General features: G+C 30.9%; 2 protein-coding genes across 4 annotated transcripts in view; one reads left to right on the top strand and one right to left on the bottom strand.

The window, feature by feature from the left end:
- ppp1r36 (protein phosphatase 1 regulatory subunit 36) overlaps positions 1–1,136 on the bottom strand; it is a 14,769-nt gene extending 13,633 nt beyond the window's left edge. The window contains exon 1 of one of the 2 annotated variants that reach the window (XM_009294464.4): positions 717–1,136. In XM_009294464.4, the coding sequence (XP_009292739.2) occupies positions 717–740 (24 nt within the window). In that variant the 5' untranslated portion in view covers positions 741–1,136. The remainder of the gene's footprint in view (positions 1–716) is intronic. The other variant, XM_073931943.1, reaches the window with a different exon arrangement.
- A 44-nt stretch (positions 1,137–1,180) lies between these two features.
- On the top strand, positions 1,181–9,674 carry tpmt.1 (thiopurine S-methyltransferase, tandem duplicate 1). 2 transcript variants are annotated; one of them, NM_001002569.2, is given in 9 exon segments: positions 1,181–1,244; positions 3,151–3,254; positions 4,735–4,827; positions 4,900–5,032; positions 6,969–7,021; positions 7,779–7,853; positions 8,179–8,264; positions 8,735–8,779; positions 9,375–9,673. In NM_001002569.2, coding segments are annotated over 8 exon segments (696 nt in total). In that variant the 5' UTR covers positions 1,181–1,244; positions 3,151–3,159; the 3' UTR covers positions 9,491–9,673.
- Positions 9,675–10,000: the final 326 nt, after the last annotated feature.

The following is a 10,000-nucleotide window of genomic DNA, read 5'->3' on the forward strand; positions in this document are numbered from 1 at the left end:
AACAAATAAATAAATACACTAACAAAAATGCAATAATAATGCCTTTATTGATACACAAATTAAAAAATAATCAATTATATTAATTAATTAATGCATAGTTTTAGAAAAATGAAAAACAATTAAAATAAATAAATAAATAAATAAATAAATAAATAAATAAATAAATACCTGTTTGACACGAATGATAAATGAAAAATAAATATACAAACACAATAACTATACAAACTACACAAATGCATAAACAATGCCTGATGGAGTTAAATTTTAAATTATTGATACACAAATAAATATATTTAAAAATGATTAATGCACATGATTTCATTAATGCCTATAAAAAGAATGAGTTTTCATGTGTGTTTAACAAACAAACAAACAAACAAACAAACAAACAAACGCGTCTTTTAGGTCTTTTACACGTATGATAAATGATTAAATAAACACACAAACTACAAACTACACAAAACTACATAGGCATTATTCACCTACAAAGGCACATTTAATGCTCCTTGGTGTTTTATATTAATGAAAAAATAAACAAACAAACATTATATATATATATCACATATTATATGTAAACTCGGCATTAACCGAGCAAACAAGTGTCCCAATATTCCAACTGTTTATATGAGAGACAGCAGCTAGTTCTAAAACACATTCCCTCTGTTTCTATTCACGGTTCTTCTGGAAAAGTCTTGAAATGCGGGTGTGTTTCCTACCGTGTCAGTCGCTGGTGCTGCCATAATTCACACACACATTTCACCACAGTAAACTCTGGAAACCGGAGCGTGCGCGGTATCCTAGCAACAGCTAATCATGAAAAGTCGCTCCTCTGCTTTGAAGCGGGATACAGTTGCGGCTGACAGCTAACGAGAATTATTTACATTATTTATTAAATTAACCATTGAATTGTATTTTATTAACGTCTACCCCAACACCAACATTAAACTCAATCCGCATAGTAATGTAAAAACACTAATTATAACGACACTTATTTATATAATTTAATAAATTACCCATTAACTAGTATTTTATTAAAGTCACCCCTACCCCAACGCTAAATTTACCCCTCACAGTAATGTAAAAATATGAATTATTGTTGTATAGTATTACAAAAAATATGCAGATGCTGTATCCCTTTAAAGCGTCTGCAGTACGTGTAGCGTCATGAACAAACCACGCCCACCATGTACAAATTCTTCCTGTTATGAAAGCGAAGTCAGTCGGCGGACAGTGAACTTTACAACGTGAGTTAATTTTTCATGAACATCATTAATCAAAAATACATTTACAGTGACTGCAGATTCATAATGCATGTGTATTAACCTGTTTTTATTTTGGGCTGAGCATGATCATTCAAACGACGCAATGAAACATTGAAACGGGCAAAAATGTCATTAAATTAAAATTACATCTAAATGTAATGTTTTTATTGTCTTATAATCAGATTTAATAAGGCATGATTTTATTTAAATCGTTATAATAATGTGTCATGTTGAGCACTGATAGACACTCAATGCTGATGAGATAATAATGTAAATGCATTGTCATCGTGATTATACAAGTTGGTCAGGAGATTTTACACTGCAAAACTACTAATTCACAATACTATACTACAGTATTTCATATATTTTGACATTCATAATGCATTCTAATTCTGTGTATTATTTTCAAATTCTGGGTATGGATCAGAAGATTAAAAAATGATAACAATAGCTTAATATTTATGATCTAAATCCATAATGTTTCTAATCAGAAAAAAAATGATAACTATGATTGTGTTACTAAAATATATATTCTTTAAAATGTCATATTACACATGAACCACACTGAAGAAAAATACATGAATAAAAAACTACAGTGCTTAGTTTTTAGTTTTTAGTTTTATTTATTTTTTATTTTTTAGTTTTATTTATTTATTTATTTATTTTTATGTGAAGATATCTCCCAAAACCTCTAAACACCATCTGAAATATTCTTCTACATTTAGCCTTTTTCTCAAAATCATTTGTTTATGTTCAGTCATTTCACTTTAAAGGCAATGAAAATAACATTCTTTGCCATAAAAATGAAATTACAAAATACACAAAGAGTCTGAGTAAAAATAAATAAAATTTAAATATATTACTTTCTGCTGTGGTGAGCCCTGATAAATAAAGCAACTAAGCCGAAGGAAAAGGAATGTATTAATGTGTTTGTGTGTATATATATATATATATATATATATATATATATATATATATATATATATATATATATATATATATATATATATATATATACACACGCACGCACGCATACACACACACACATACACACACACACATACATTTTAATATCTTTTTAACAAAATAGTTTTGAATAGTTTTGTTTTTACAATATACACATAGAATGTATACAGAATACACACAAACACATATAAAATGTCAAAACAAACATTTATTTTGGATTCAATTAGTCACAATATTAATTAATTCATTCATTCATTTTTCTGTGGCTTAGTCCATCGTTTATCCATCAAGAGTTGCTAGTGGAATTGACCCCCGAATGCCCTGTTTTTAATATTGTCTGGTCATTACATTATCAATGTATATTGATTAGTTCTTATATTATTCTCTATTTTTTCTCTGTGCATTATTATATGTATTCTGCATGTGATTATATGTATTCTGCATGTGATTATATGTATTCTGCATGTGATTATATGTATTCTGCATGTCATTATATGTATTCTGCATGTCATTATATGTATTCTGCATGTGATTATATGTTTTCTGTATGTCATTATATGTATTCTGCATGTCATTATATGTATTCTGCATGTGATTATATGTTTTCTGCATGTCATTATATGTTTTCTGCATGTCATTATATGTTTTCTGCATGTCATTATATGTATTCTGCATGTCATTATATGTATTCTGCATGTCATTATATGTTTTCTGCATGTCATTATATGTATTCTGCATGTCATTATATGTATTCTGCATGTGATTATATGTTTTCTGTATGTCATTATATGTATTCTGCATGTCATTATATGTATTCTGCATGTCATTATATGTGTTCTGCATGTGATTATGTTTTCTGTATGTCATTATATGTGTTCTGCATGTCATTATATGTTTTCTGCATGTGATTATTTGCCCACAGCATTGGAAGATGTCTGCGCAGGCCGACCGGGTGATGGATCTGTCCGAGTGGGAGAACCGCTGGCAGGAAGGAAGAACCGGTTTCCACAGATCTGATGTGCACAAGTAAACACAAAAACTCACACAATTAAAAGAACGTATATAAACATAATTTGGGAAATATATATATAAAAAAAATTAGAAATTCAAAGAGGGGCTAATAATTCTGACTTCAACTCTATATATATATTACTTTTATTACTATTACCATTAATAATAAAAATAATCAATATTAGAGTGATTTCTGAAGAATCATGTGATTCTGAAGACTGGAGTAATGAAGCTGAAAATGCATCATTAAATTACTTGAATAAATTATTAAATTATATGATAAACTATTTTTGAACAGTTATTTTATATTGCAGTATTATTTCACAATTTTACAATCTGCACTGTATTTTTGATTGAATAAATGCAGCCTTGGTGAGCAGGAGAAGCTGATTTTAAAACACATTAAACAATCACACTGACCACAAACTTTTGACCGGTAGTGTGTGTGTACATATATATATATAGATATATAGATACAAACATACAGTTGAAGTCAGAATTATTATTTTTTTCTCTTTTTTAAATATTTCCCAAATGATGTTGAACAGATTCAGGAAATGTTCACAGTATGTCTGATAATATTTGTTCTTCTGGAGAAAGTCTTATTTGTTTTATTTCGGCTAGAATAAAAGCAGTTTTTAATTTTGTAAACACCATTTTAAGGACAATATTATTTGCCCCTTTAAGCTAGATTTTTTTCGATAGTCTACAGAACAAACCATCGTTATACAATAACTTGCCTGATTACCCTAACCTGCCTAGTTAACCTAATTACCCTAGTTAAGCCTTTAAATGTGACTTTAAGCTGTATAGAAGTGTCTTGAAGAATATCTAGTCTAATATTATGTGCTGTCATCATGGCAAAGAGAAAATAAATCAGTTATTAGAGATGAGTTATTAACACTATTATGATTAGAAATGTGTCGAAAAGGTCTGCTCTCTGTTAAACACAAAACTGGAAAAAAATAAACGGGGTCGAATAATTCTGACTTGTATATATACACACAAAACTAATATAAAAAACTAATTTTCAGTAATTTAAAAAAACATATTTAATCTGATTATTTGGTACTCAGAATAAGTGTGTTGTTTGCTTTCCACATAAAGGTATGTTCTGCTGAATGATGATGATGAGCAACATTATTTTATTGTAGTATTTCTGCATATTTTATTAGACATATTGATCTTTTATTTTGCAGAATGCACTTGAAACATTAAATTAGATTAAATTGCTAATGCATTTACCACTTTTAAACCAAGTGCTACCCACTGCGCCACTGTGATGCCCAGGACTGGCCTATTATATATTATATTTATTACAGTTTAGCGCACTTATCATTTGGTTTATGATTTTGTTATGATTGAGCAAAATTTGGTTGTAATATTATTACAGCAGTAAAGTGTCTTCATCTTTACTGTTCCTTCTATGTAAATAATCTAAGTGTAATGCAGACAGCAGAATAAACTGATTTATTTTTGTGCTTTTTGTTGTCAGTTTGCTGAAAGCTAATGTGGACAAACTCATATGTGGACGACGGGAGGTTCGGTTCTTCTTCCCGCTTTGTGGAAAGGCTGTAGATATGAAATGGTAAGCATATAATACTTTGCTTTAAACGAATACCGTTAAAGCTCACTGAAATGCTCATGTTTGTCTTCTCAGGCTGGCTGATATGGGGCACACGGTTGTTGGAGTTGAATTTTCGGAAAAAGGAATTAAAGAGTTTTTTCAAGAGCAAAATCTGGAGTATAATGAAGAAGCTGTGGCAGATATTCCTGGAGCAAAGCTTTTCAAGGTATCTGAACACCTCTCAGGGATAAAATCAGCCAGAAAGCATTACAGTATCCATAAATCATACACTGAGATTGCTTTTTGGGCATCCAAAACCAAGTCCCATCTACACTGTAAAAAATATCTGTATATTAGCAGTTTATTTAGTGTATTTTGTAATTATTAATGTTTTTATTTTGATTTTTTCCACATTTATTTATGCTTTTGAATTGCTTTATAGGATCTTAATCTTTCTTTCTTAGGATATATTGTCTGGGTTGGTGTTATATATTACACTACAAACACCTTAATGAAACTGCAGCACATTTTCTGTCATTTTACAGACTTATTTCTCTAGATATTATTAATTATTTTACACTATAGTATTTAAAGCTACTAAAATGTTAATAAACGTCACTTTGTTAAACTGTAGAGGTTGAATTTATAACATCAAAAGTGGACAGAGCAGAGAGCAACATCCCATAATGCAATTCACTACCACAAATAAACAGATAATAATAACAGACATTACTGAATGACTCTCAAATCTCCAAAAATACATTAATTTTCCTTCAGCTTAGTCCCTTATTTATCAGGGGTCACCACAGCGGAATGAACCACCAATTATTCCAGCATATGTTTTACACAGTGGATACACACTCATTCACACACACGCTACTACACTACAGCCAATTTAGTTCATCAATTCCCCTATGTCGCATGTGTTTGGACTGCACTGGTGGGAGGTGTGCGCTTAGTGAGAGGGTGTTCGGGGGTGAGGTTGAGAACAGGATGCAGCAGGTTTTGGGCGGCCACTTCAATCAGGTACTGTACCAAAGTTGGCAACGCAGGGGTTTTTATTTTACAGACTGTACCAAAGGGGGAAAAGGGGGGTGGGTGACATTTTGGGAGTTTTTTAGTTTTTTTAGAAAGAAATAAAAACGGGATGTTTGCGGGAGACTGGTATTATGCGGTTATGGCGCCATCTTGTGGAATGATTACATCAACTGTCGCCGACGAGCTGTCTCTCAGAAATTGTAAATATTTAAAAAAAGGCACTATTCTTGCAAATAAACTGCATAGTTGCAATCTAAACAACTACATTCTCCACTAAAAAAGTCTCAAAAGTATATTTGGTTGTCTTATAGCTGGCTGTATGTGAGCGGAGTAATACACAAAGGGTAAAGAGGCTGTACGGGTGCTGATATTACTTAAATATAACACGGCTATCAGCCAATCAGATTCGAGATTCAGACAGAACTGTTATATAAATATAACTCCTACAGCCTCTTTACTCCGTATTACTCCGCCCACATACAGCCAGCAAAAAGCAGACACTGCAGATCTACAGTTTAAAAGATGCACGCTCAGCTGTTTAACTGTCAGCTTATGACTTGAATCCGGAAGGAAGTAGTTCCTCATACAAAACGGTATTTGAGACTCTCCATGTTTGATTTTGTTTTTATATACACCATTATGCCGTCAAACTGTATGCCGTCAAACTCGTGCCAACGCACGCCTCCCACCAGTGCCGATATACAGCCATATAGCACTGCTACGGGTTTGATAATGCACACACACACACACACATATATATATATATATATATATATATATATATATATATATATATATATATATATATATATATATATATATATATATATATATATATATATATGTGTGTGTATGTATATATATATGTATGTATATATATATATATGTATATATATATATGTGTGTGTGTGTGTGTGTGTGTGTGTGTGTGTGTGTGTGTGTGTATGTATGCATATGTATATATATATATATATATATATATATATATATATATATATATATATATATATATATATATATATATATATATAAAGTAAGAGTAGTAATTGTCCTGATAGCATTCATCACTCTTATTGAGCATCAGGGTTTTGTCCTCTCCACTAATGCACTTTCCTTGTTCACAGAGCACAGATGGGAAGATCTCCATCTATCAGTGTGATTTATACAAGTTCTCCAGGTATGCTTTTAAACGTCTTAATTATAGATGAGCAAGCATATAAAGCACACTGCGAAAAGGAGCTTTTGTCTTATTTCTAGTCCAAATATCTAAAACCTCTTAAATCTGAAAGCATTTTCTAGACAAGTAAATAATATTGTGTTGTTTATAGAAATAATGAGTCGAAGTTGAGTGAGTTTTTCATTAAAGCAAGCAGAATAATCTGCAAATTAATCTTATTTCAAAGTGAAATCTAGACTGTTTTGCTTACCCCATTTGCTGTCAGATTTTGGGTTGGGGAAGGATGAGGACAAAAACATTACAAAATAAAACAAAGAGACTACAGCAGTGCTGCGCCTGGTCAGTACCTGGATGGGAGACCACATGGGAAATGCTGGGTTACTGTCAGTGGTGTTAGTGTGGCCAGCAGGGGGCGCTTAACCTGAATTGCCTTAAAGGATCTTGATCTTTCTTATTATATATTGTCTGTGTTGGTGTTGTACATTACACTACAAACACCTTAATGAACCTGCAGCACATTTTCTGTCACTTTAGAGACTTATTTCTCTAGATATTATTTATTTCTTTTACACAATAGTATTTAAAATGTCAATAAAAGTGACTTTGTTAAACTGTACAGTTGAATTGTCATCATTAAAAGTGGACAGAGCAGAGAGCAACATCCCATAATGCAACTCACCACTGTAAATAAACAGCAAACATAAGCAAAAATACTGAAACTGTTCATAACCAGATGTGTTTTTGTCCATATATTCAGTGCTGTTGCGGGACACTTTGGAGGGATCTGGGATCGAGGAGCACTGGTGGCTATAAACCCATGTGATCGGCAAAAGTAAGTGTTAAATTAATATTTAACGTCTGTATTTATTTATTTAGGGGCGACACGGTGCTCCAGTTTCCCCCACAGTCCAAACACATGCGCTGTAGGGGAATTGATGAACTTAACTGGTTGTAGTGTATGAGTGTGAATGAGAGTGTATGGGTGTTTCCCAGTACTGGGTTGCAGCTGGAAGGGCATCCGCTGTGTAAAACATATTCTGGAATAGTTGGTGGTTCATTCCGCTGTGGCGACCCCTGATAAATAAAGGGACTAAGCTGAAAGTAAATGAATGAATGGATCATGTATTGATGAGTGTAACTGTATTTTCCTCCTGCAGGTATGCGAGTCTGCTTGTGTCTTTAATGAGCAGCGACTGCAGATATCTGCTGGACACGCTGGAATATAACCCTGAGCTTTATAAAGGTACAAGATTATTCACTTACTATTAATGATGGGCAAAAACTAATTACGATTAATCCATCAAAAACAAACGTTTGTTTTGACATAATATATATATACATAGCAAATCAAACCAACAGACATTAAGACAAACATTTTACTAATTAATAGAATGCTAATTAATGAAAATTAAATTAATAATAATAATATAAAAAATTTAAGTAAAAAAAAAAAAAAAAAAAAATATATATATATATATATAGTTTTACTTATGTTATTAATGTTATTATTTTTGTATTATTTATTTAATTTTCATTAATTAGCATTGTAAAATAATAATCTTATTGTCTGTTGGTTTGCTTTGCTATGTTTATGTTACTAATGGTTGAATTGTTTATTAAAATATACAATAATAACAAATGTAAAAAACACACTTTCTGAAGGAAGAACATTACTAAACTTTGAACTTTTCGTTTGCCACATCTGACTTGCAGGTCCACCATTCTTTGTGTCAGAAGACGACATAAAAACTGTATTCGGTGAGTGTTGGTCACTGACATGCCTTTGTTATTATGCACTTTTTGGTTTTATTAATAATTATTATCATTATGTAATCCTATGCATTATTTGTAGTTATTACTATTGTAATGTAATTGTAATTAATTAATTATTAATTAGTAATATAATTATGTGGCATTTGTTATTATTATTATTTATTATGTAATTATTATGCGTTATTTGTTATTTTTATTTATTATGTAATTATTATGCGTTATTATTATTATTATTGTGTTATTATTATGCATTATTTGTTATTATTTATTACTGTTATTATGCAATTATTGGTTGTCATTATTTAGTATTATGCATTATTTGTTATTATGATTGTTATTATTATTATTATTATGATTTTTATAATTAAGTTATTATTATGTATTATTTGTCATAATTATTTATTATTATTTATTATGTAATTATTATTTATTATTTGTTATTATTGTTATTGTTTAATATTATGTATTAATGCAATATTTATTATTATTATTATTAGTAGTAGTAGTAGTAGTAGTAGTAGTATGCATTATTTGCTTTACTCCTGCGTAATTTATCCAGTAATGTTTTCTGTTTTTCCAGGAGGAAGCTGTAATATTGATCTTCTGCAGAGTGTGGATGGTTTCGAGGAGAAGCACAGATCATGGGGACTGGATTCACTCACAGAGAAACTTTACCTGCTCACTACTAAAACTCAGTAATCATCACCAGACCAGACCAGCGTTACAAACTCATCACTTGACAACAGCAACAAATGCATAAGGGACTCACAAATAAGGATGCAGAAAAGATGCAATTATTTTCCAATTTTAATAACAGATTTTTGCTATTTTAATATTTGAACATGATTGTACAATAATTGATTAAATCGTTATATTTTGAGATGTCTTGTGTGTGTTTTAAAACTGGATTCAGAGCATTTTATCATGCGATTTCTCAGTTTGGCCACAAGAGGGCAGCAGATTGACATAATGGCGAGTTTTTATCTGCACATGCGCGTTTTTATTCATAAACTGTGCCAAAAATACCCTTCTGCCTTTAACACGATGCTATGGCATAATAAACACTTCTGTTCAGAGACACTGCTACTGAATTTAATTGTTTATTAAATTAACAATTAAATTGTATTTTATTAACGTCTACCCCAACACCAACCCTAAATCCAATTCTTATAGTAATGTAAAAACACTATTTATAACGACTATTAT

Source organism: Danio rerio, chromosome 19, assembly GCF_049306965.1.
Source record: "Danio rerio strain Tuebingen ecotype United States chromosome 19, GRCz12tu, whole genome shotgun sequence".
Classification (NCBI taxonomy): Eukaryota; Metazoa; Chordata; class Actinopteri; order Cypriniformes; family Danionidae; genus Danio; species Danio rerio.

Bases quoted from the DNA above. Each gene is read 5' to 3' on its own strand.
- tpmt.1 (XM_073930756.1), top strand. From the start codon at position 3,160: ATGTCTGCGCAGGCCGACCGGGTGATGGATCTGTCCGAGTGGGAGAAC. The intron at 7,022-7,778 runs GTATGCTTTTAA...CCATATATTCAG, and splicing joins GATTTATACAAGTTCTCCAG to TGCTGTTGCGGGACACTTTG. The intron at 8,265-8,734 runs GTACAAGATTAT...TCTGACTTGCAG, and splicing joins TAACCCTGAGCTTTATAAAG to GTCCACCATTCTTTGTGTCA.